A 27,936-nucleotide genomic window follows, 5' to 3' on the forward strand; every position below is an offset into this window, starting at 1 on the left:
GGTGATGTGGCCAGAAGCAGCACGTCTCCGTTGAAGCCAGTCATTGGCTAGAATGGTACCTGTGACCATGCCGGATGTAAACAGAGCAGAAACCGGAAGATGGAGGCAGCACAGAGAACCAGAGAAGGGTTGAGCAGGTAAGTCTAAATCTTCAGTTTTAGCAGACAGGCTGCGGGCATCTGCTTAAAAGGGCTTTCCCAGACCTTATCCTCTGGATAGGTCTTCAGTATCTTATCGGTGGGGTTCGACTATTGGGACCCCCGACGATCACTGTTTGAGAAGGCACTGGCGCCGCGGCCTTCTCCCTGCTCACCAAGCACAGCGCTGTGCTTGCCATCACGTTCAGGCCCATTCACTTCAATGGCCGAGCTGCTCTTAGGCCATGTGAACGAGGAATGCAACATCACTCAGCCTAGGAAAACCAGAAAGAAGGCCTCAGTGCTACTCAGAGCACCGGCACCTTCTCAAACAGATGATCGGCGGCGGTCCCGGTCATCAGTGTTTAAAGGGAACCCGTCACCAGGATTTTGGGTATAGAGCTGAGGACATGGGCTGCTAGATGGCCACTAGCACATCCGCAATACCCAGTCCCCATAGTTTTCTGTGCTTTTATTGTGTAAAAAAGCTGATTTGATACATATGCTAATTAACATAAAAGAGTCATATCTTACTTGTGTGACCAGAGTAGAGTCATATTTTCAAGCTCTGACTCATCTCAGGTTAATTTGCATATGTAGCAAATCTGTTTTTTTACACATTAAAAGCACACAGAGCTATGGGGACTGGGTATTGCGGATGTGCTAGCGGCCATCTAGCAACCCATGTCCTTAGCTCTATACACAAAATCCCGGTTCCTGGTGACAGGTTCCCTTTAAGTCTCGAAACGTAATTTTAAAAAATTATTATAACTGGAAGACCCCTTTAACTCACTGCCTGATGCCTCTAGAGAGGGTTACATAAAGCTCTAAATTCATTAAATGCAGTATGAGAACCATGGATGCACCCGGCGGAATGTCCAGAAATATGGCAGAAATTATTCTATTATCCATCGTCTATTGTAGTAACAAAGGGCCCAAGGCTGCAACAAGGCGGAGAAAATGAATGAATCTGGCTAGTTAGCTCTGCGCGAGGCTGTATGGATCCGAGCGGGGGAACTGATGGAATCTTTGCAGCTGAAATGCCGTCCGCCTTGCGTTCTAACCTAAGTGGAGATGTGGGCTTTTACGTCAATGCTGGATGACTTAACCTAACAAATGGCAAGAGAACAATGAGGGCCGTGCTGAGCCAAGCTCTTTCTTTTTTTTTTTTTCCATGAGCCCTTGGGACTAGAAAGCAAAAATGAGCTTCTGATCTCTGGAGGGGGAGCTGTCTGCGTATTGGGACGCACATATGTAATGAATGATAATGCCCTAACCTTGGGACCGCGAATCCAGTCCTCTCCACCTGAGGGGCTGCTAATGACGCATGTGAAGACAGAAAAAACAATGTAAGATAGAGAGGAGGCGATGGCTTTGCTCTTAATGGCGTCCTTGGGGGGAGGCAGATACTGTGACAGTAAAGCTTGATAACTTCTGCAGCTATCTAGACACTTCCTCAGAGCGGAGATAAGTTAAGGTGCCCTTTATGAAGACAACAGGTCTGCCTGCGTCAGAAGCAGTCAGCCGTGCAGACACGGCTATATCGGTTTCAGCAGCGGTTTAATATCTCGCGTGATGCCATTAAAAAAAACATGACGCCGGAGTGGACAGAGGAGAACGGGATTCTGCTGGATCATTTCTAGGCAAATTAAATTCACAACCTTAATAGCACTTTTCAGCTTGCCCCCAGCCCCATGGGATTCGTTTCTTAAAGTGAATATTTTATCTAAATAGGCTCAACATTTCTTTATACAATGCATTTGGAAAGTCTTCAGACCCTTTCACTTTTTTACATTTTGTTATGTTATGGCTAGGGCTCAGCGAATCGACTTCGGATGAAACATTCAAAGTCGATTTGCATAATACTTTGTTTGAATACTGTACGGAGCGAGCGCTCCGTACAGTATTAGAATGTATTGGCTCTTATGAGCCAAAGTTATTACTTTGGGAAGTCTTGCAAGACTTCGCATAATAATTTCATAAATCAATTTTTACTGTAAAAAAACATTTCCCGAACTCTGGTTCGGTTCCAAGGTACCACTGTTAAAAACTAAAGTTCGGAATCCTTGCTAATTTATTGAAAAGGAAAAACTAAAATCTTGCGTTGACAGAAGTATTCAGACCCTTTACTCAGGACTTAGTTGAAGCCCCTTTGGTTGTGATTACAGCCTCCAGTCTTCTTGAGTATGATGTCACAAGGTCTGGATATCAGGATTTTTTGCCATTCTTCTATGCAGATCCTCTCAAGCTCTGTCAGGCTGGATGGGGACCGTTGGAGGACAGCCATTTTCAGGTGTCTCCATAGATGTTCAATTGGATTCAAGTCAGGACTCTGGCTGGGCCACTCAAAGACATTCACAGAGTTGTCCCTACGCCACTCCTGTGTTGTCTTGGCCTGTCTTGTTGGAAGGTGAAACTTCGGTCTAGTCTGAGGACCAAAGCACTCAGTATCAGGTTTTCATTAGGAATCTCTCTATACATTGCTCCATTCAGCTTTCCCTCTCCCAGCTGCTGAAAAACACCCTCACAGCATGATGCTGCCACCATCTTGTTTACTGTAGGGATGGTATTAGGCAGGTGATGAGCAGTGCCTAGTTTCCTCCAAATATAATTGTTAGAACTGAGGCAAAAATGTTTAATATTGGTTTTATCAGACCTACAATGTAGGTTGGCGGGATATGCCACTAGGCCTGGAAACAGGAATAAAGGGAGCAGGTCACCTTCTAACACATCCCTAAATCCTAGCCCTGACCTCCTAACTGTATGAGCGAACTCTAATGGTGGGAGGGCTCATACCCGTAACCTCGGACCCTACTAACCCTAGAGATACCTGGTGGTAATGTCAGGGCTAGAAGACGACCTGTTCATCCACGACACAGATGAACCAGAGTTTCAAGCAGGCCTAGCAAAAAGGAAAGGGACAGACACTAGCACAAACCAGATTGGCAGGTAAGCATCCAGCGCAAACACACACTGGAACAACAGCACTTACCTTCTACAACAACTGGATGAAACAACTGCTACTGACTAGTGGTTCCTGTCCGGGAAACCCTGGAGCCCACTTCCGCAGGCAGGTGGTCAACACTGTTCCCCCTCCGAGGAACCCAGGAGCCCCCTCACCAGAGGCACAACACACAGGGAAACACCTTGCAAACATGCTGGACAAACAACACCAAAAGACCAGACATGAAACAACAAGACGTACACCACGCCCTGAACATTAAGCATGCACGGCAAAAGTGTCACGGACCACTACCACCAGACCATGACACAGACATGACACTTGTTTTTCACAGTCGAAGAGTCCTTTAGGTATATTTTTGCAAACTCCATGTGGGCTTTCATGTCTCTTTTGGAGGAGAGGCTTCTTTCTGGCCCAGATTGGTGGAGTGCTGTAGGGATGGTTGACCTTCTGTAATATTCTCCCATCTGCACACACGGTCTTTGGAGCTCAGCCGGAGTGACCACTGGGTTTTTGGTCACCTGTCTCACCAAGACCCTTCTCTCCTGATTATTTAGTTTGGTGAGGCGGCCAGCTCTAGGAAGAGTCCTAGTTATTCAAAGAATTACGGAAGCCACTGTGCTCTTGGGAAATTTTAGTGCAACAGAATTTTTTGTACCTTTCTTCAGATGTGTGCCTCCACACAATCCTGTCTGTGAGCTCTACAGGCAGTTCTTCCTCCTCATTACTTGGTTTTGCTCTGATGCATAGTCAGCTGTGAGACCTTATATAGTCAGGGCTGTGTCTTTCCAAATCATGTCCAATCACCACCGTTGACTCCAGTCAATGTCTAGAAAGGTTCTGAATACTTATGTCTGCCTGAAATTTTAGTTTTTCCTTTTTAACAAGTTACCAAAAATCTCTAAAACTCAGTTTTCATTTTCTCGTGTAGATTGATAGGGGAAAACAAAGATTTAAAGTAGCACTCCCACATAGATTTAAAGACATAGGGGGTCATTTATGAAGCTGAAATACACCTATATTAGGTGTATTTCAGGCACAGATTGCGGCGCAACGGTTAGTTCTGCAACTTTTCCCTCTGACGCCAGGTCTAAAAAAGTGGGTGTGACGTGGGCAGGGAAGGGGACGGGCAGCCAGGCGTAGAAAAAGGTTTAAATGTAAGACAGCTCGGAAGCTGTTTTACATCTAGAGGCGGCGGTGGATCCCGAGCCCGGCGCCTCTTCATAACTCCGGCGGATCCACTGCCAGGTATAGGGGTTTATTAGGACGTGCGTCTAAAATGCCGGTCCTAATAAATGACCCCCATAGATTTCAAGTAGCACTCCCACAAAAGAATTAATTCTCTGATCTGTGATAAAAGGTCCATGATGTAAACTGTAGTGAATGTAATCTTCTTACCAATGACTGTATTTGTCAGTTATCCCCTCCCTTCTGATCCTCAGCTGCGTCATCTGACCAGCACTCTGATCTCCAACTGACACAGGACGGTTAGTGCTCTATTCATTCCTATGAGACTGACATTGAGGTTCTCATAGCAATACGTGAATAAATTGTCTTCCTGTCCACACATAAGATGCTGTGTTATTTAAAAAGTCAGAGTGTTTATAACTAAATTGATAACTGGGCATTAACATCTACTTGTCAAAACAGAGAGTGCAGGGTCAACCCCTCACTAAAAGCACCCAATTATTTCATAAATGCACATACAGGGCAGCCTGTCAATTACTACCCTGAGGGGTGGGGGAGCACCCTCCTCATATATACACCATATGTATAAGGCCTCATGCACATGAATGTGTCTGGTCGTTGGTCCAGAAAATGCAGATACATTCCATGTGCACTCTGAAATTTTTTCACTCCCATCAGTAGAAAGGCCTATTCTAGTCTACAATATGAACATGAATAAAACACAGTGATTGTCGCTGCTCCACTACTTCTTTTAGGAGCATTACTCATTGAACAACTACTACTTTCCATATTTGTCTAAACTACCACTCCCTTCATCTCCTTGCTCTGTGTGCTGCTGCACGGTTGCTTCTAATTGCTAATCAGCTTCTGCTATAACACTGTGCTGCTGAATAATTCCCTTGCCCAAGAAACTAGGTTCCTACTTTGCCAAGTTCCTTGCAAAGGTGTGCTATTTCCTGTTTTCTGACCATGTAATGACCTTCTCTGTTTACCGTTGTGACTTTCTGTTGCCAGTCCTGACCTCCAACCTGCATTACAGATTTGCACAGACTTTGCCTGCCCTGACCTCAGCCTGTTATTGACTACACACTTGCTACTACACAGCTGTCAACCACACCTGGAATATAGAAGGTAGTGGTCTGGTGGCTCCCCTACAGCGAAGTTTAGATCCCTGTATAGGAGTTAAAGGGAACCTGTCACCTGGATTTTGTGTATAAAGCTGAGGACATGGGTTGCTAGATGGCCGCTAGCACATCTGCAATACCCAGTCCCCATAGCTCTGTGTGCTTTTATTGTGTAAAAAAAACGATTTGATACATATCTAAATTAACATAAAAGAGTCATATCTTACTTGTGTGACCAGAGAAGAGTCATATTTTCAAGCTCTGACTCCTCTCAGGTTAATTTGCATATGTATCAAATAGTTTTTTATACACAATAAAAGCACACAGAGCTATGGGGACTGGGTATTGCAGATGTGCTAGCGGCCATCTAGCAACCCATGTCCTCAGCTCTATACACAAAATCCCGGTGACAGGTTCCCTTTAAAGTGTGAATAGTGGGAAGCCGCCAGGATTACACCCTTAGGATTTGAACAAACTCAAACAGGTTTGTTGACACAGTTGTTCCACACCCACTGCCATAAACATGTTCTGTAATTTGCAGATAAGCCACACAAATCCACAAAAAATAAGGATGTATGCATGGCCCCATAGAAATGAATGTGTAGTGCCCTGGAGCAGGGGTACTCTAAAGTCTGGACATTTGCCTATTTCCCCTATGCAGAGCTATAAACTTCTTACTTTATTTCACTTGAAAAGGTTAACTTGTACTATTTAATACTATGTAACTGCATTTTATATGTTGTGATATATACCCTGTTAATTATCACTGTATTTACATGGCTCTGTGGAAAGGGTTAATGTATACTGAGAGACGGGTAGGACTTTGAATGAGAAACTGGTAATTTTCCAAAGCTGCCATAGGGTTTAAAGAAGAGCATGTTTTGGAGGGAAAAAAAAGCCAGACGTTGTGACTGGCTGGTAAAACTGCTGTATCATGGCCATTGAGTATCACTGACGCTCTAATGTAAGTCTATGAGAGACGGAAAGTGTTACAATGTATCTGTTTGTGCTGAGCTTCTCCACTCCACCCCCCACTAGAAGGTTCTAGTCTAGCTAAAACTGTATAAAAGGAGGAGAGCAGTCAGAGCCCCTAGTGCAGGGGTGGCCAACCCGTGGCTCTTGAGCTGCATGCGGCTCTTTGCTTCAAGTGCGGCTCTAGCAGTGGAGCTGGGAAGCAGTCAGGCCGGATCACTCTCCACCCCATGCTCAATTCTCTTTTCCTGATCGGGCACTGTTGCTACTTTGCAGCTCCAGCTCACTCTCCACTATGTCCTGATTCACACAGTGTGAGAACGAAGTATGTGGAGACACACTATATGACCTGACGTTGTGCTCATCAGGTCACAGTGCAAAGCATGTCAGACCTGCAGAGTAGCAGGTGCCCGAGCAGGAGCCCAGTGCCTGATCAGTAGAGGGAAGAGATTTTTTTAAATTATAGAACTGAGCATGGGGGTCTGATCTAAGCATATGGGGGGGGGGGGGGGTCCTGATTTGGGCAATGGGGGTCAGAACTGAGCATGGGTGTGGGATTTGAGCACGGGGGGAATCTGAGCAAGGCGGGGGGGGGGGGGGGGAGAAAGATCTGAGCATGGGGGGGGAGATCTGAGCATGGGGGGGGGAGATCTGAGCATGGGGGGGGAGATCTGAGCATGGGGGGGGAGATCTGAGCATGGGGGGGGGGAGATCTGAGCATGGGGGGGCATCTGAGCACTGAGGGTCTGACACTGGGAGTCTGATTTGTGTTGTATGATCAGAGCATTGGGGATCTTATTTGGGGGGGGGTCTGATGTCTTATTTTAGGTACGATGAGGATTGGGATCTGATTTAACAGTCTGATCCGAGGTCTGATGTAAAAAATATTTTTATGAGAGAGTGAGTGAGAGATTAGGCATTCCTGGAGAAGCCAGCCCAATGCCTCACCTGAATTATTTTGTACCCGAATTCCTCCAATAAAGAAGCACCCTGGTTACCGCAGACCCCGACTCTCTGGACTTATTTGGAGTGCACCACGTCTTACCATTTCTTCGGCAGAGCAGAAACACGTGGTGACACCTTAATTATGTGGATATAAGAAGTGGATATAAAAAGTCTACACACCACTGTTAAAATGTCAGGTTTCTGTGCTGTAAAAAAAATAAAAAAAGGAGACAAAGATAAATCATTTCAGAACTTTTTCCACCTTTAATGTGACCTATAAACTATCACTCAATTGAAAAACAAACTGAAATCTATCAGCATGGCACATTTTGACTTGGCAAGATTTGCCCACTCTTCTTTGCAAAAACACTCCAAATCTGTCAGATTGCGAGGGCATCTCCTGTGCACAGCCCTCTTCAGATCACCCCACAGATTTTCAATCGGACTCAAATCTGGGCTCTGGCTGGGCCATTCCAAAACTGTAATATTCTTCTGTCGAAGCCATTCCTTTGGTGATTTGGATGTATGCTTTGGGTCGTTGTCATGCTCATAGGTGAAGTTCCTCTTCATGTTCAGCTTTCTAGCAGAAGCCTGAAGGTTTTGTGCCAATATTGACAGTTTTTTGGAATTGTTCATAATTCCCTCTAGCTTAACTAAGGCTCCAGTTCCAGCTGAAGAAAAACAGCCCCTTGGCATGATGCTGCCACCACCATGCTTCACTGTGGGTATGGTGTTCTTTTGGAGATGCGCAGTGTTGTTTTTGCCCCAAACATCTTTTGGAATTATGGCCAAAAAGTTCAACCTTGGTTTCATCAGACCATAACACCTTTTCCCACATGCTTTTGGGAGACTTCAGATGTGTTTTTGCAAAATGTAGCCTGGCTTGGATGTTTTTCTTCGTAAGAAAAGGCTTTCGTCTTGCCACTCTACCCCATAGCCCAGACATATGAAGAATATGGGAGATTGTTGTCATATGTACCACACAGCCAGTACTTGCCAGATATTCCTGCAGCTCCTTTAATGTTGCTGTAGGCCTCTTGGTTGCCTCCCAGACCAGTTTTCTTTTCTTCTTTTCATCAATTTTGGAGGGACGTCCAGTTCTTAGTAATGTCACTGTTGTGCCATATTTTCTCCACTTGAAGATGACTGTCTTCACTGTGATCCATGGTATATCTAATGTCTTGGAAATTCTTTTGTACCCTTCTCCTGACTGATACCTTTTAACAATGAGACCCCTCTGATGCTTTGGAAGCTCTCGGTGGACCATGGCTTTTGCTGTGGGATGCGACTAAGAACATTTCAGGAAAGATTAACTAGAGCAGCTGAACTTTATTTGGGGTTAATCAGAGGCACTTTAAATGATGGCAGGTGTATGCTGACTCCTATTTAACATGATTTTGAATGCGATAGCTTAATTCTGAACACAGCTACATCCCCAGTTATAAGAGGGTGTGCACACTTATGCAACCACATTATTTTAGCTTTTTTTTTTTTCTCTTCCCTCCACCTAAAAGATTTCAGTTTGTTTTTCAATTGAGTGATACAATTTATAGGTCACATTAAAAGGTGGAAAAAGTTCTGAAATTATTTATCTTTGTCTTATTTTTTTACAGCACAGAAACCTGTGAGTGTCCATGTCTAATGGTATGACCTGCAATTACTATAGTTATTGTGCAGATAATGGGCTGCCAGTATGATAAATACAGGTTTCCTTGTTTGAGGTCATGTCCTACATTGTTCATCCTCAGAGATGGTGACGGATAGCAATCATCTTACCTTGAAGCATCCAGGAATGGCTTGTAAGCTATAACTGTCCATTCTTCCTTAGCAGAGTACCGTGGCTCCCGAGCTGTCTTAGTGGCCGTATCCAAATCAACTAAATAGTGACACTTAGTGATGTCCACCTACAAGAAAACAGGGGTGGCATACATTACACAGCATACTTCTAATTCTTTTAGTTCATGGTAATCATATTAATTCCTTACAGGGGCCATAGACCCTACAGGAAAAGTTCCCAGGGGGCCGCCCAAGCCCTCCTTATGGCCATCAGTCCGGTACATAAAGATCTAATGTTTTCAGTATTAATGTAGGAGCATCAGGCACTTATGCACCTTGCCAGCGGCCGCAGGTGTCCTCCTGAATTCAACTATATTGCCATCCTCAGGACGATGATTCATAGTGTGGCCTGGGCGGAAGTATTTTGTGATGCACTGTGGTATTTAGTACTTCTGGGTCGGTATTTTATTCTGCACTACAGTATTACTGGCTCCGTCTACTTCTGTTGTCCCTGCCTACTTGTGTTGTCCTGCCTTCTGTCAGTATGTACCCACCTACATCATGGGGTCACTTAGTTTTTTTTTCCAGGGCCAAAAACTGTAATACTGAGGCCTTTGCTTAGGCTAGGTCATAAATACATGATCTGTGGGATTAGAACTTTGTTGCAACTGTGCCAGGTTCCGAAGTTCAGTCCAATTCACTTGAATGGAACTGGGCTGCTTTAAGTTGCAGGACCAGGCACACCCGCAGTACCTTTACTCTGCCAATGAGCTGGGCACCCGTCGATCCTAAGGGTAGGCTATCAATCCCATAAAACATACAGGCTGGAAATACACACACAATTTTAATGCACTTTTTGAACCAAAGTCAGAAATGGATCCAGCAGGAAGTATAACATTCCTTTAGGGCCTGTTTTTGTGTCTACACGGGTGAGTGCCATGGAGTTTTCATTCTTTAATGATGATCTATAAAGCGGTAACGAGTAACATCAATTTACACAATGATGTTGTTCTACTGTCATTGTAAATCCTAGGACACAAGGATGCGTTGGGATCCGGGGTAATAGACTCTCCAAGGAACGTGACAAATGATAATCAGTTCCTGGGATTAATCAGAAGGTTTCCTACAGACGATGAGTATGATGTCTATAAACCTGAAGATGATAACTAGAAGACGCAGCAGCAAATTATCCACTAAATTAAGCGTGACGGTGTTAAAGCCTCTCTCGCCATTTCTCTCTACAGGTTTGTTTTCCAGACGAATGTACACGAGGAGAAAAAAATTAAAAGAACCAGTCAAAGCTCATCCACCGAACGAGAGGCAGAACGTCAGTGCCTTCTCGATAACATATTATTTGTTGATTTTGGCCTGTAGTTTAAAGATTTCTGATAAAGACAAGTCTGTCATCTGCAAGAGGCACGAGCTCCTGCTGCCAAGACTTGAGTGCAGCTCCACATTATCAAGTGTCACGAGGCAGAACAGCCCGGCTCTCAGAGGAATAAGGGGTCCGTTACAATAAGTCACCACTAAGGAGGGGTGTACATTGGATTTTGTGTAGGGGAGAGGGGATTCCTTCCCATATGGCCAAAACACACAGCCAAATACATACCGACATTTACACAAATACACACATACCGTTGTATGCCCATATAACACACATATGCACACATTGTGACACATACACACATGTATATACATATTTTCAAACCTATCCTTGTATGCACACGCGCATATACAGTTGCAAGAAAAAGTATGTGAACCCTTTGGAATGATATGGATTTCTGCACAAATTGGTCATAGAATGTGATCTGATCTTCTAAGTCACAACAATAGACAATCACAGTCTGCTTAACCTAATAACACACAAAGAATTAAATGTTACCATGTTTTTATTGAACACACCATATAAACATTCACAGTGCAGGTGGAAAAAGTATGTGAACCCCTAGACTAATTACCTCTCCAAGAGCTAATTGGAGTGAGGTGTCAGCCAACAGCTGCCCTGTCCTATAAAGAACACACACCAGTTCTGGGTTTGCTTTTCACAAGAAGCATTGCCTGATGTGAATGATGCCTCGCACAAAAGAGCTCTCAGAAGACCTACGATTAAGAATTGTTGACTTGCATAAAGCTGGAAAGGGTTATAAAAGTATCTCCAAAAGCCTTGCTGTTCATCAGTCCACGGTAAGACAAATTGTCTACAAATGGAGAAAGTTCAGCACGGCTGCTACTCTCCCTAGGAGTGGCCGTCCTGTAAAGAGGACTGCAAGAGCACAGCGCAGACTGCTCAATGAGGTGAAGAAGAATCCTAGAGTGTCAGCTAAAGACTTACAAAAGTCTCTGGCATATGCTAACATCCCTGTTAGCGAATCTACGATACGTAAAACACTAAACAAGAATGGATTTCATGTGAGGATACCACAGAGGAAGCCACTGCTGTCCCCCCAAAAAACATTGCTGCACATTTACAGTTTGCACAAGAGCACCTGGATGTTCCACAGCAGTACTGGCAAAATATTCTGTGGATAGATGAAACCAAAGTTGAGTTGTTTGGAAGAAACACACAACACTATGTGTGGAGATAAAGAGGCACAGCACACCAACATCAAAACCTCATCCCAACTGTGAAGTATGGTGGTGGGGACATCGTGGTTTGGGGCTGTTTTGCTGCGTCAGGGCCTGGACGGATTGCTATCATCGAAGGAAAAATTAATTCCCAAGTTTATCAAGACATTTTGCAGGAGAACTTAAGGCAATCTGTCCACCAGCTGAAGCTCAACAGAAGATGGGTGTTGCAACAGGACAACGGCCCAAAGCATAGAAGTAAATCAACAACAGAATGGCTTAAACAGAAGAAAATACGCCTTCTGGAGTGGCCCAGAGTCCTGACCTCAACCCGATTGAGATGCTGTGGCATGACCTCAAGAAATCGATTTACACCAGACATCCCAAGAATATTGCTGAACTGAAACCGTTCTGTAAAGAGGAATGGTCAAGAATTACTCCTGACCGTTGTGCACGTCTGATCTGCAACTACAGGAAACGTTTGGTTGAAGTTATTGCAGCCAAAGAAGGTTCAACCAGTTATTAAATCCAAGGGTTCACATACTTTTTCCACCTGCACTGTGAATGTTTACATGGTGTGTTCAATAAAAACATGGTAACATTTAATGTGTGTTATTAGTTTAAGCAGACTGTGATTGTCTATTGTTGTGACTTAGATGAAGATCAGATCACATTTTATGACGAATTTGTGCAGAAATCCATATAATTCCAAAGGGTTCACATACTTTTTCTTGCAACTGTATACATACACACTGACATATTTATATACATACAGTGCTGCCCATAATTATTCATACCCCTGGCCAATTTTGACTTAAAGTAACTTTTATTCAACCAGCAAGTCATTTTTTGACGGGAAATCACATAGGTGTCTTCCAAAAGATAATAAGACGACGTACAAGAGGCATTATTGTGTAAAAAAAAAAATCTCAGCTTTTATTTACATTTGAGCAAAATGTGTCCAGTCCAAAATTATTCCTACCCTTCTCAATAATTGATAGAAAAGCCTTTATTGGCTATTACGGCAATCAAATGCTTCCTATAATTGCAGACCAGATTTTTGCATGTCTCCACAGGTATTTTTGTCCATTCATCTTTAGCAATAAGCTCCAAATCTTTCAGGTTGGAGGGTCTTCTTGCCATCACCCAGATCTTTAGCTCCCTCCACAGATTCTCAATTGGATTCAAGTCTGGACTCTGGCTGGGCCGCTCCAAAACGTTAATGTTGTTGTCTGCAAACCATTTCTTCACCACTTTTGCTGTGTGTTTTGGGTCATTGTCATGCTAAAATGTCCACTGGTGCCCAAGGCCAAGTTTCTCTGCAGACTGCCTGATGTTGTCGTTGAGAAGCCTCATGTATTGCTCTTTTTTCATGGTGCCGTTTACTATGATTAGGTTCCCTGGTCCATTGGCTGAAAAACACCCCCAAAGCATTAGGTTCCCATCACCATGTTTGACAGTGGAGATGGTGTTTTGGGTTGAAAGCTTCTCCTTTTTTACACCAAATAAAGGAAACAGCATTGTGACCAAACAAATACATTTTTGTTTCATCTGACCATAACACAGAAGACCAGAAGTCTTCTTCTTTGTCCAAATGAGCTTTTGCGAAGGCCAAGCGAGCTTTTGTGTGCCTTATCTGGAGAAGTGGCGTCCTCCTTGGTCTGCATTGTGCAGTGTCCGTTGGATTGTCTGCCTTGAGACATTGCCACCAGCAGAGCCCAGATTCACCAGGATGGCCTTGGTGGTGATCCTTGGATTCTTTTTCACCTCTCTAACTATCCTCCTGGCCAGCACAGGTGTCACTTTTGGCTTCCGACCACGTCCAATGAGATTTTCCACAGTGCGGAACATCTTGTATTTTTTGCTCAAATGTAAATAACAGCTGAGAAAGGTTTTTTTTCCACAATAATGCTTCTTTTACATCGTCTTATTATCTTTTGGGAGACATCTATGTCATTTCGCGTAAATAAATTACTTGCTGATTGAATAAAATTAACTAATTAACTAATTTTGGGCAGCACTGTACATTCAAACATACCCTTGTACACAGATACAGTGTGACATTTATATACATATATTCAAACACATCCTATACATAGTCATACAGACCCTTGTAAAACACATACACATTACACACATATACATACATTCAAACGAGGGTTGTTTCGATACCAAAATTTTGATTCGGTTTCAATACCATGAAAAAGTATTGCGATCCTTAATACCATTCGATACCACGCAAAAAATATATAAAAACGCCAAAAAAAAGCTGCGTGCATTCTGAATTTTATGGAACATCCAGCCCATAATTGAACAGTCCTATCGTATTTTTTTGGGGGGAGAAGGTGACAAAAAAAAAAAAAAAAGGCGAATTACGCGGTTTTACATTTTTTCCTTTTTTCTTTTACCGCATAGGAGATTTTTTTTATATTTTTATAGTTTGGACTTTTCGGATGTGGCGATATGTAATGTGTTTATTTATTGTATAATATATTTAAAATTGGGAAAGGGGGTGATTTATACTTAATATTTTTATTTATTTATTTAATAACCATTTCATCCCTTGTCCTATTCACCTCTATTTGGGTGAATAGGACTTCACACTCTCCCTGCTGCCCTGTGCAAAGTACACACAGCAGCAGGGAGATTACCATAGACGGCTTCAGTTGCGTCCTGGATGCCATGGTAACCGATTGGAGCCCCAGGATTACACTGCTGGGGCTCCAATCAGAAGCTGCCACTGCACCACCAATGAGGAGGAGGGGAGGGGACTCTGTGGCCACTGCCACCAATGATTTTAATACTGGGGGGTGGGGGGGGGGGGAGGGTACGCGTTTAAAACAAATACAGCTGGAGGCAGAAACACATTGCCGGCACCTGACCTCTGACAGGGCGCTGTGATCAGCGGCACCTGAGGGGTTAATTGCCGCTGATGCAGCACCCTATCAGAGGTCTGGTGCCGGCAATGCGTTTCTGCCACTGGCTGTATTTGTAATACATTAAACGTTAGTTATCATTGGTGGCGCAGTGCGCCCTCCCCTCCTCTTCGTTCCCATTGGTGGCAGCAGCACAGAGGAGAGACTGCTTCTTTCTTCCCTGTGCTGCTGAGGGAACATGGCCGCTCTGAGCAGTAGCACAGCCTAGTATCGATAAAAGACAAAAAGTATCAATTGGGTATTGAAAATTCGATACCCAAAACAACCCTAATTCATACAGATCCTTGTATACGAACATGCACATGTATATAGACTGACACACATGCGCACATTTATATACAGTGGTCCCTCAGGATACAATATTTTGTTATCTTGGATGACATTTTGGGTCTTTGGAACCAATTAGTCACCTTACAATGGTTTCAGCATACAATTGTCGTCCTGGAATTAATTAATATTGTATCTTGAGGGACCACTGTACATTCACTGCAAAGCAGAATAACTGTAGCAATCAATGAGAACTCAGCTTAGTCGCCATCAGGAACAACACCAGTTATTCTGCTTTGAAGTTTTGATAAAGAACAAGCAAACTATCTGCCATTGTTTGATCCCTCGGCATGTCCACACTGGGCAATAATTGGGAATCAGGGTCCAGTGTAAAAGGTCCTTAAAAAGGCCTTATCCTACAATTAATGTAAAACAAAAAATCATCATATAGAACAGGGTAATCTCTTTCTAACAAAGCTAGAACCAGCCCTGTAACTCATATGGATCCAGAGATCTCCCCACTGATTGCTCAAATTGGACTTCTAGATTTAATTCAAGCTGGCAGCTCAGAGGAGGTTATCCGGGGGTGTGTCCTTCCTGCGGCAGCTCTCTCCATGTAACTGTCACAGTTTCTAGAAGTAGATAGGGCTCAGTGGTTAGCACTGGTGCCTGGAAGTGCTGGGGACCTAGGTTCAAATATGATCAATGGTTTGTATGTTCCTCTGTTTGTGTGGGTTTCCTCACACTTTCCAAAGACATACTAAGAGGGAATTTAAACTGTGGGCTCCATTTGGGGACAGCGTGATGCTGAATTCTGTAAAGCGCTGCTATAGAAGTGAGTAAAATAAATAAATAGGGCTGGTGGCAGATAAAGGACAGAACTGGGCATGTGCGACCACCCCACTGGGGTGGACAGATTAATCACATGCAGTTACAAAACCATCAGGTCCAGGTGCCGGTTTGAAAAATGCTGAATATTTTTCGTGGAATAACCTCTTTATTCTGGAAGTTACACCCAAGAGGAGTCTGGGTGTCGAATACAAACAGATATATATGGGACGATACATTTGTCTGAATAAGGCCTTAGACACTTTAGTGATGCAGATGTGGAATATTTAATCCTAAATTCGCTATTCCTTACTTTTCTATGGAAATCCTATTAACTAAGTGCACATACACTTACTTCAACCATAACACGTCTGGATCCAAGAGGCCACCAGAAATGCTGTACAGGACAATCGAGCAGCGAGCCTCTAATATCAGTTCATTATATATCTTGTGACACTCCACAAAATGGGGGTCGGGGCATAATCGCTGGCAGCAGCCACGCACCGTACATTCCAGCAGAAGCAGGGCACAGATGTCCTACATTGCTAAGTAACCTCATAGTGGAAAGCTCTGAGCGGATGTACACGTCTGTAAGCAGGCCGCTACTAAACAGTTAAATCTTAACCTACAAGGAAGCTTCTGGGCAAAAGACAGAGCGCCAGTGTTAACGAGTAGAAAACAAGATAATTGGCCTGCTGGTAGATGGAAGACAAAGGATAACTTGCCGGGAGAGAGCCACCGAAGACCGTCTGATCCTTCTTGTTGCCATGAGGGTCCAGAGTAAACAGTTGCCCGAAACAATAAAATCCTCGTCTCAGCCATAAAATCCTTGTCATATCCTTGCAATGTCCTTGGGCAAACCCGAGCACATTACTCCATGATCTGATTGTATGTTTACTATGAAACTTGCAATATGTTCAAGATAAATTCTCCACTGCAGAAAGTTTACGTTTTCCCCACTGCAGAATCTAACACAGTACATCTCAGAGATGGAGAGTCCCCGAAGTTCCTTACTAGGGTTGACCCTTGGATTTCGGCTGCCGATTTGCAGTTTGACAGGCTGCGGATATGCAAGGGAATTAGCCCGATTCCATGGCAGTCTCCGTGGAAAGGAAGGACTATGTCAATTTTTTTCCAGTGATGTGGATTTCAAATGTTGCGGTGGAAAAATCTGGAAACTTGTGAAGTACTCTGCAGATTATCGCAGATTACACAGTGGCATACATTAGAAACATCTGTCAGGAAATGCTCTCAACATATACCCCATACATTCCTCCCCCCTTCCATCAAAAATGTACCCCCCATCTTTTGGATAGGGGATACGTTGTCGTAATGGGACAGAACATTTAAAGGGCATCTGTCAGCAGTTTTGTACCTATGAAACTGACTGACCTATTGCATATGCACTGGGTAGCCAAATATATCTGTCGGTCACAGGTTTAAATGTGCAATATATATACAGGGAGTGCAGAATTATTAGGCAAATGAGTATTTTGACCACATCATCCTCTTTATGCATGTTGTCTTACTCCAAGCTGTATAGGCTCGAAAGCCTACTACCAATTAAGCATATTAGGTGATGTGCATCTCTGTAATGAGAAGGGGTGTGGTCTAATGACATCAACACCCTATATCAGGTGTGCATAATTATTAGGCAACTTCCTTTCCTTTGGCAAAATGGGTCAAAAGAAGGACTTGACAGGCTCAGAAAAGGCAAAAATAGTGAGATATCTTGCAGAGGGATGCAGCACTCTTAAAATTGCAAAGCTTCTGAAGCGTGATCATCAAACAATCAAGCGTTTCATTCAAAATAGTCAACAGGGTCGCAAAAAGCGTGTGGAAAAACCAAGGCGCAAAATAACTGCCCATGAACTGAGAAAAGTCAAGCGTGCAGCTGCCAAGATGCCACCAGTTTGGCCATATTTCAGAGCTGCAACATCACTGGAGTGCCCAAAAGCACAAGGTGTGCAATACTCAGAGACATGGCCAAGGTAAGAAAGGCTGAAAGACGACCACCACTGAACAAGACACACAAGCTGAAACGTCAAGACTTGGCCAAGAAATATCTCAAGACTGATTTTTCTAAGGTTTTATGGACTGATGAAATGAGAGTGAGTCTTGATGGGCCAGATGGATGGGCCCGTGGCTGGATTGGTAAAGGGCAGAGAGCTCCAGTCCGACTCAGACACCAGCAAGGTGGAGGTGGAGTACTGGTTTGGGCTGGTATCATCAAAGATGAGCTTGTGGGGCCTTTTTGGGTTGAGGATGGAGTCAAGCTCAACTCCTAGTCCTACTGCCAGTTTCTGGAAGACACCTTCTTCAAGCAGTGGTACAGGAAGAAGTCTGCATCCTTCAAGAAAAACATGATTTTCATGCAGGACAATGCTCCATCACACGCGTCCAAGTACTCCACAGCGTGGCTGGCAAGAAAGGGTATAAAAGAAGAAAATCTAATGACATGGCCTCCTTGTTCACCTGATCTGAACCCCATTGAGAACCTGTGGTCCATCATCAAATGTGAGATTTACAAGGAGGGAAAACAGTACACCTCTCTGAACAGCGTCTGGGAGGCTGTGGTTGCTGCTGCACGCAATGTTGATGGTCAACAGATCAAAACACTGACAGAATCCATGGATGGCAGGCTTTTGAGTGTCCTTGCAAAGAAAGGTGGCTATATTGGTCACTGATTTGTTTTTGTTTTGTTTTTGAATGTCAGAAATGTATATTTGTGAATGTTGAGATGTTATATTGGTTTCACTGGTAAAAATAAATAATTGAAATGGGTATATATTTGTTTTTTGTTAAGTTGCCTAATAATTATGCACAGTAATAGTCACCTGCACACACAGATATCCCCCTAAAATAGCTAAAACTAAAAACAAACTAAAAACTACTTCCAAAAATATTCAGCTTTGATATTAATGAGTTTTTTGGGTTCATTGAGAACATGGTTGTTGTTCAAAATTAAAATTAATCCTCAAAAATACAACTTGCCTAATAATTCTGCACTCCATGTATATTGCATATATAATATATGCAAAATGAGCCTCTAGGAGCAACAGGGGCGTTGCCATTACACCTACAGGCTCTGCTCTCTCTGCAACTGCTTCACCCTGTGCACTTTGATTGACAGGGCCATACAAACGTAATCACATTTACACTGCCTGGCCCTGTCAAGTAGAGATGGCACGGCAGAGAGAATAGTTCCTCTAGGAGTAATGGAAACACCCCCATTGCTCCTAGAGGCTCATTTTTCTCAGCAGTGCGGGCACATATGAACATAGGACCAACACAGATGCCTTCAGCTGCCAAGTGCACATGTAACAGGTCAGCCAGTGTCATAGGTACAAATCTGCTGACAGATGCCCTTTAACCTAGTTTCACCCTAAAGCATGTTGAGAGAAAGTTGGGCTGCCCCTCGTTACTGTACCCTTTTACTGGGTAGGAGCCAGCAAATCTTTTTTTTCGGCCTCTGCCAGCCTTGATCTGGTCCCTATTTACCAACCAATTATTATTATTTATTTTAAAGTGCCGATAATTCCATGGCGCTGTACATCCAGTCGGGTTACACAAATATAAAAATATAATAAACAAGAAACTATTAACAGACTGGTACAGAGGGGTAGAAGACCCTGCCTGCAAGAGCTTACAATCTATAACGGAAGGGGAGAACACAGTAGGTGAGGGTATAGGCTACTCATCTGGCTGTGTGGTGGCAGCAGGCTCATTGCAGATGGTAGGTTTTCCTGAAAAGGTTGGTTTTCAAGTTACTCTCGAAGGTTTGGATGTTGGGGGGAGAGTCTGAGGAGTTGGGGTACAGAGCTCCAGAGTAGGGGAGAGGCACGTGAGAAGTCTTGTAGTAGACTGAGGATCTGAGATTACGTGTGGGGATGAATCTAGAAAGTAGGTCAGAGATGTCAGGAGGGGACAGGTTGTGGACGGCCTTATATGTAGTTGTTGGTATTTAAAACTGAATTTGCTGGGCGATGGGGGGCCTGTGAAGGAACTGGCAGAGGAGAAACAAGGGGAGAGGTGGATTAAACGGGCAGCAGAGTTGGGAAAAGATTGGAGCGGAGCGAGAGACCTGGATGTGAGGCCACAGAGGAGGATGTTGCAGTAGTCCTGACGGGATATGATAAGAGCATGCATTAGTATTATACTCAGGGGCGAGGAAGGAATGAATATGAGAGATGTTCTTAAATTAAAAGCAGCAGGTGGTGGTGAGGGTTTGGATGTGTGGCAGAATCCAATGTTACCCCCAGGCAACGGGCCTGCGAGACTGGTGAAAGTTGTGCTATTAACTGTAATGGACAGGTCAGGTAGGGGGCTGAGTGACATGGGGGGAAAGACAATGAATTCCGTTTTCTCATGTTGAGTTTTAGGAAGCGGGAGAAGAATGAAGATATTGCCTATTTAGGATAGGAGGGAAACTGGAGAGGCAGATTTAAGTGTAATCAACATAGAGGTGGTATTGAAAGCCATGGGACTCTGAGCTGCCCCAGGCCGAATGTATAATTGGACAGAGTACAGAGTTAGGCCTCATGCACACGACCGTTTTTTATTCAGGTCCGCAAAAATGGGGTCCGTGATCCGTGACCTTTTTTTTGTCCGTGGGTCTCCCTTGATTTTTGGAGGATCCACGGACAAAAAAAAAAGTCGTTTTGGTGTCTGTCTGGCTGTGCGGAGCCAAACGGATCCATCCTGAATTACAATGCAAGTCAATAGGGACGGATCCGTTTGACGTTGACACAATATGGTGCAATTGCAAACGGATCCGTCCCCTATTGACTTCCAATGTAAAGTCAGGAGTCGCTTTTATACCATCGGATCTGAGTTTTCTCCAATCCGATGGTATATTTTAACTTGAAGCGTCCCCATCACCACCTTCGGATCCGTCTGTATGAAAGTAACCTACGGCCACGTTTCACGGACACAGATGCCAATCTTGTGTGCATCCGTGTTCTTTCACGGACCCATTGACTTGAATGGGTCCATAAACCGTTGTCCGTAAAAAAAAATAGGACAGGTCATTTTTTTTGACGGACAGGATTAGGGCTGAAACGATTATTCGAATAACTCGATTAAATCGAGTCAAAAAATTCATCGATGCAGTTTCCCTGCATCGAGGAATCGTTCAGATCACGTGATCACGGAGCGGGAGTGAAATTATGCGTCTCACTCACCGCTTCCGTGTCCTCTGGAGCCAGAGAGGCAGGACTGAGCGGCCGGCACAGCTGAGGGAGGAGGAGGGAGTCTCTCCCTCCCCACTGTGCGCGGCTGCCGCTGAAGACCAAGGAGGAGAGGAGGAGAGGAGGAGAGGAGGGACTGTGGCCACTGCACCACCAATGAATGTGCCGGCCATATCCCACAGGGTCCCCCTCCTCCCCCCCATCATTGGTGGCAGTGTCAGTTCCGATCGGAGCCCCAGCAGTGTAATGCTGGGGCTCCGATCGGTTACCATGGGAGCCAGGACGCTGCTTAAGTCCTGGCTGCCATGGTATGTTAGTAGTGAGCAGAGAGCAGCGCATTATACTCACGTGCGCTGTGGCCGGCGGTCGCTCCTTCTCATAGGTCTGTGCGGCGCATTGCTAATGCTGTAAGCATTAGCAATCCGCCGCACAGACAGAAGGAGCGACCGGCGGCCACAGCGCACGTGAGTATAATGCGCTGCTCTCTGCTCACTACTAACATACCATGGCAGCCAGGGCTTCAGTAGCGTGACTCCTGGCTGCCATGGTAACCGATCGGAGCCCCAGCATTACACTGCTGGGGCTCCGATCGGAACTGACACTGCCACCAATGATAGGGGGGGGGGGGAGGAGGGGGACCCTGTGGCCACTGCCACCAATGATTAATACTGGGGAGGGGGGGTTGCGTTACCAGAGGGGGCATATCAGAGGCTGGGGGAGGCAGATCAGAGGCTGGGGGGAGGCAGATCAGAGGCTGGGGGGAGGGGGGGAGGCAGATCAGAGGCTGGGGGGAGGGGGGAGGCAGATCAGAGGCTGGGGGGAGGGGGGGAGGCAGATCAGAGGCTGGGGGGAGGCAGATCAGAGGCTGGGGGGGAGCCAGATCAGAGGCTGGGGGGGGAGCCAGATCAGAGGCTGGGGGGGGGAGCCAGATCAGAGGCTGGGGGGGAGCCAGATCAGAGGCTGGGGCAAGCAGATCAGAGGCTGGGGGCAAGCAGATCAGAGGCTGGGGGCAAGCAGATCAGAGGCTGGGGGGAGGCAGATGGAGAGTGGTTAATGGAGGCTGCAAGCACCACCTTGGCATGTATAAAGTTATTGGTTTAGAGAGGGGTTAATGAAGGCACCTCCAAGGTGCTTTCATTAACCTCTTCAGACCAATAACTTTATACATGCCTAATGCCAAGGTGCTTCCATTAACCCCTCCAAACCCAATGGGCATGTATAAAGTTATTGGTTTGGAGGGGTTAATGGAAGCACCTTGGCATTAGGCATGTATAAAGTTATTAACCCCTTCAAACCAATAACTTTATACATACCTAATTACGTACGTTATTTTAAGTAGCTTTTTCTTATTAGATTACTCGATGAATCGAGAAATATAATCGATAGAATACTCGATTACAAAAATATTCGTTTACTGCAGCCCTAGACAGGATACACTGATCACGGAGGCGGATGACATACGGTGCATTTTCCGAGTTTTCAACGGACCCATTGAAAGTCAATGGGTCCGCAGAAATTCACGGAAAACGGAACAACGGCCACGGATGCACACAACAGTCGTGTGCATGAGGCCTTAGGCCCATTGACTTTCAATAGGTCTGTTGAAAACTCGGAAAATGCACCGTTTGTCATCCGCCTCCGTGATCCGTGTATCCTGTCCGTAAAAAAAAAAAGACCTGTCCTATTTTTTTGACGGACAACGGTTCACGGACCAATTCAAGTCAATGGGTTCGTGAAAGAACACGGATGCACACAAGATTGGCATCCGTGTCCGTGATCCATGGCCGTAGGTTACTTTCATACAGACGGATCTGAAGATCCGTCTGCATAAAAGCTTTTTTAGAGCTGAGTTTTCACTTCGTGAAAACTCAGATCCGACAGTATATTCTAACACAGAGGCGTTCCTGAGGGGATAATTGTGCATATCATAGCCCCCTGTAAGAGATCAGGGGCTGCCAGGCAGCAGGGGGAGACCCCTCTCCCTCCCCAGTTTAAATTTCATTGGTGGCCAGTGCGCACACTGGCCACCAATGTTATTATTACAATAGAGGGAGGGAGGGGGACCGGGGGGGGGGGCGCACACTGGCCACCAATGTTATTATTACAATAGAGGGAGGGAGGGGGACCGGGGGGGGGGGCGCACACTGGCCACCAATGTTATTAATACAATAGAGGGAGGGAGGGGGGGCTGGGGGAGGCCGCACACTGTGCCACCAATGTTCTTATTACAATAGAGGGAGGGAGGGGGGGCCGGGGGAGGCCGCACACTGTGCCACCAATGTTATTAATACAATAGAGGGAGGGAGGGGGGGCCGCACACTGTGCCACCAATGTTATTAATACAATAGAGGGAGGGAGGGGGGGCCGCACTGGCCACCAATGATATTCAAACTGGGGAGGGAGGGGGGCTGATCTCTTACAGGGGGCTATGATACGCACAATTAACCCCTTCAGGTACGGCACCTGGGGGGTTAATTGTACTGATCACAGCCCCCTGTAAGAGTTCGGGTGCTGCCAGGCAGCAGGGGGCAGTCATGTACACAGTTCTTTTAATCTATTCTAACTTGAAGCGTCCCCATCACCATGGGAACGCCTCTGTGTTAGAATATACTGTCGGATCTGAGTTTCACGATCTAACTCAAACCCGATGGTATATTCTAACAGAGGCGTTCCCATGGTGATGGGGATGCTTCAAGTTAAAATATACCATCGGACTGGAGAAAACTCAGATCCGATGGTATAAAGGGGACTCCTGACTTTACATTGAAAGTCAATGGGGGACGGATCCGTTTGCAATTGCACAATATTGTGTCAACGTCAAACGGATCCGTCCCCATTGATTTGCATTGTTATTCAGGACGGATCCGTTTGGCTACACACGGCCAGACGGACACCAAAACGACTTTTTTTTTCATGTCCGTGGATCCTCCAAAAATCAAGGAAGACCCACGGACGAAAAAAAGGTCACGGATCACGGACCTACGGACCCCGTTTTTGCGGACCTGAATAAAAAACGGTTGTGTGCATGAGGACTTAAAAGGTATTAAACAGTTGCTTGGGGTTATGTGAGAAAGAGGATATGAGAGTAGAGAAGCAGTCCTGTTTAGAAGAGGCAAGTGCAGACTTAAATTTGGGAACAGCTTGTTTGTATGAGATGAAGTCCTCCTTGGAGAGCGTTTTCCTATTATGTACTCAGAGTCCAGTGCGCTCACATAGGTAAGGACAATGCTGCACTTTGTACATCTGCTGAAAATGTCACATTTGGCAGCTGGGTGCAATAATATTTTTCCAGCAGAACATGTTTTCAGAAGGTTTGGTTCTGCTGTTTTGATATGCTGGAGGAATCTCATTCGGATTTGCTGTGTCACTGACTCTTCTACGTCCACGACAGCATCCACATAGCGGCTAGCGAGACATAAAGCAAAGCGCTGTGTGCAAACAGGACGCTTCTCCAGGGGACAACAAAACAAATGGAGGATTGACGTCACCGAGGCCACTTCCAGCCAGGGATATTATCTTCCCTTTAAATATGTCTCACACAGCGCTCAGATGAAATAAATCACAAGCCTGAATTACTCGGCTGTACCGATCTGAGACCAGCACAAAAGGAGAACCTGCAGGATGTGAAGAAGCAAGAGGCTGAGCCTTCATCCCATTTTGTGGCTTCTAAAGCTTTCTGGCTTCTGGTGACTCCTGTTAATAGCTTTGGCAAATTTAAAACAGCCAGACAGGGTGCAAACAAAAAACGGAGTCCAGCCGTGTGCTTACAGAACATGCTTGTGAATGTCTGTCACAATGAATGCCCAAATTTTCAGATTCTCCAATATAAATATGAATATACTGGTTCGGGAAGCTGAATACATGTGGAAAACTAATCTAAAACCAACACAGGTAGGATCTAGGCTACAACCCAAGTATATATTTAAAGGGGTTATGCCACGAAACGTATGACTATACAACAAATAGAGCATTTCAGATTAAGTATTATTGCAATATATTGTACATGCAGTGGTGGTCTTGACCAACGCACAATTGCATGGGGCCCCCTGACAGGCGAGTCAGACAGCAGCAGTTGACATTCAGTAACTAGGCACAGGCAGGTCTTCGGTAGCGCTAAGAAATAATGTCCATTTCCAACAAGGACACTGCGCAGCCTGCGCCAGGACACCGGTAACTCAGGTCCACAGGATAGGCAGCAAGGAGCGCTAGTGAGGCAAGTATGTTTTTTTCCCCTTCCCTGGGTCAGCACTACTGGGGGCATTATAATAATGCAGGGGGTACTGCTGAGGGACATAATACAGGGGAACTGCTGAGGCTTTGTAATAATACAGGGAGCACTGATGGGGGACATAATATTACAAGTGGAACTGCTGGGGGCATTATAATCATACAGGGGAAACTGCTGGGGGGCCATAATATTACAGGGGGGACTGTAGGGGGTATAATAATACAGGGGAAACGCTGGGGGTATTATAATAATACAGTGGACACTAATGAGAGCAGTATAATTACAGGGGGTATTGCTGGGGATATTCTAATAACAGAGGGGAAACTGCTGGGGGCCAGAATATTACAGGGGGCACTGATGGGGTATTATAATAATACAGGGGGAACTGCTGGGGGCCATAATATTAAAGTGGAACCTCAGGAAACATTATAATACTATAGGGGGCACTGCTGGAGCAGTACAGAGGACTGAGCATTCTAATTAAAGGGGGGCACTGCTGGGGTTCACAATGGATACTGTATTGTTGGAGCACCAGGAGGGTGAGGATGGAAAAGTGAGGACTCTAGGATGTCATCAGTATCAGATCGGCGGGTGTCCGACACCCGGGACCCCCGCCAATCAGCTGAATGAGAAGGCACTGCTGCTCCTGTGAGTGCCGCAGCCTTCCCCCTGCTCACCAAGCACAGCGCCACACATTGTATAGCGGCTGTGCTTTGTATTGCGCTCAGCCCTATTCACTTCAATGGGGCGTCACTTGGGTCGCTTGGACTAAGGAAAGCTGTGAGGGCGCTGGTGCCTTCTAAAACAGCTGGTGGCGGACCCCAACTGATCAGATACTGATGAGCTATCTAGAGTACAGGTCATCAGTATTAAAGTCTCGGAAAACCCCTTTAATTAGAACAGGACCCATGCACAATCCCCGGGCGCCGGACGGCTGCCTTGGCAACTGCACAGCCCAGCATTGAGTTGCATCTGTCCACGGCCGGCGTCAGATCGTGGGGGAGAATAGACAAGATTTGCTTCCCTTAAATACCTGCAGGGGATGTACCTCTTTGAGAGTTGCATTCACCTGTTTTCCATATCCTTAAAATACTGCTAGATAAAATGCCCAATGATGAAGACAGGCAACACATTACTACAAACAGTTAAAATCTTCCACAAATTTCAACCTGCTGAAATATTTTTTCTTCTGTAGCATTCGCGCAGCAGACTCCAAGCCAAAACACGCAGGTTATTATTACTCCCCTCTCTCCTTCCCTGTCGATCCAATCTGTACCATTCCTCTAATAGCCTTTGACAATAGAGCTGACGAGCTTTTCAGAGCCGCGGCCTGCGCTGATTTTGCCTGAATATGCTGCTGATGGCAACGTGTGGAGCTCCGTTCTAAACCTGCAAGACGGGTCCTGAATAGGATGGTAACAAGCTCTGCTTCTCCCTCGGTTCAACCCACCCTTTGGGAAATGGGGCTGTTGGAATATAGGACACGAGCGACGTTATTACCCTGACAATGGAGGAGCGAGTCGAAGAAAGACAAAGCCTGGTTTATAAGCGGGGACTGCCGGCCAAAAAATCACACTGCTCCTTTTTTTGTCCTCTTTTGTCCCCATCAGCGAGCTTATTAAAGACTCATTAGCTGTACTTCTTGTTACCACATACTACAATTAACTAAGTGAGTGGCTGGCAAAAGAAGAGAACAAGGATGTAAAATCTATATATGTTAACTGAAATGTAACCCTTAATGCGCCAGCGTCCTGCAGACTACATTCATTTGCTAAAAATGGGCAGCAAATATTTAAAAAATTATTGCATTTTTTTTTTTCAAAACCCGAACGTTTCAAACTTTTTTCACAGCGAGTTCATAAATAATTAGGAAATAATGGGTGTAATGCATACAGACAGGAATCACTTAAAAGAAATGGTGGGTGAAAAAGAAAAGAAAAAGCTTAAAATTGTAAAGACAATGGATATATATGTGAAGTACACAGCACGAGATGCCACTGTGCTGCTCCATTGACTTCCAGTTGAAGAAAAAATCTAATAAAAAATAAAAATATGTATTTAATATACTTTATGTTTTAGGTTATACTTAATCTATGCCTTGGGATAATGTTCAGAATAACTGATGTCAAATTATACTGACCAGTGTCTGACTATGCTTTGTATGTATAAAGTTAGGCCAAACACACATGAGCGAGTTCAATGCGAGAAACTCGCTGCGTCTGTCGGTGGGAGGTCTCGTTCTGGCCTCCCCTCCTCTGACAGGATCGCACAGCATTATAATGGTCTGGAATCTATTGTATTACACTGACAGCATCATGTCAGTGTAATTCAGTAGATTCCAGGAGTCTCAGGGTCACACAGCATTATAAAATCAGTATAATGGTGTGCGATTCTGTGAGAGGAAAGGAGCGCGTTTCTAGCATTGAACTCGCTTGTGTGTGTCTGGCCCTAGGGTTGCAGGAATCCATGGGCATTTTATAGTATAAGTTGGAAGACTTTCCTAGTCTATAAGTCGTGTGCACCACAGCCTTAGGCCACTTTCTGATGGCCGTAAAAAGGGTTCTCTTTTTCACTAATCTTACGGACGCTTTTCATCAAAAACAAAATGAAAACTCCTTTTACATGGACCAATGATCTGGCAGATTTTTGCTGATGGGTGTTTATTTAAATGTTTGTTCCCGATAATCTGCCTGTGTGAAAGGTGCCGGAAATCCTTCGCCTATTGGGTGATCACGACGTTCTGCCGGCACGAAAAATCATCGTTCCTGTATAGATGCTTCCGTGTAAACAACGATTTGCTGCGCATGGATAAGGATTTT

At 45.0% G+C, this 27,936-nt stretch overlaps 1 protein-coding gene across 3 annotated transcripts in view; it reads right to left on the reverse strand.

Moving 5' to 3' along the window:
- Window positions 1-27,936, reverse strand: part of ALG9 (ALG9 alpha-1,2-mannosyltransferase) — a 170,398-nt gene that overhangs the window by 26,575 nt on the left and 115,887 nt on the right. For all 3 annotated transcript variants that reach the window (XM_044282301.1, XM_044282300.1, XM_044282299.1), the window contains exon 14: window positions 9,105-9,232. In XM_044282301.1, coding sequence (XP_044138236.1) covers window positions 9,105-9,232 — 128 coding nt within the window. The remainder of the gene's footprint in view (window positions 1-9,104; window positions 9,233-27,936) is intronic.

Source organism: Bufo gargarizans, chromosome 2 (genome assembly GCF_014858855.1).
Source record: "Bufo gargarizans isolate SCDJY-AF-19 chromosome 2, ASM1485885v1, whole genome shotgun sequence".
NCBI classification, from domain to species: domain Eukaryota; kingdom Metazoa; phylum Chordata; class Amphibia; order Anura; family Bufonidae; genus Bufo; species Bufo gargarizans.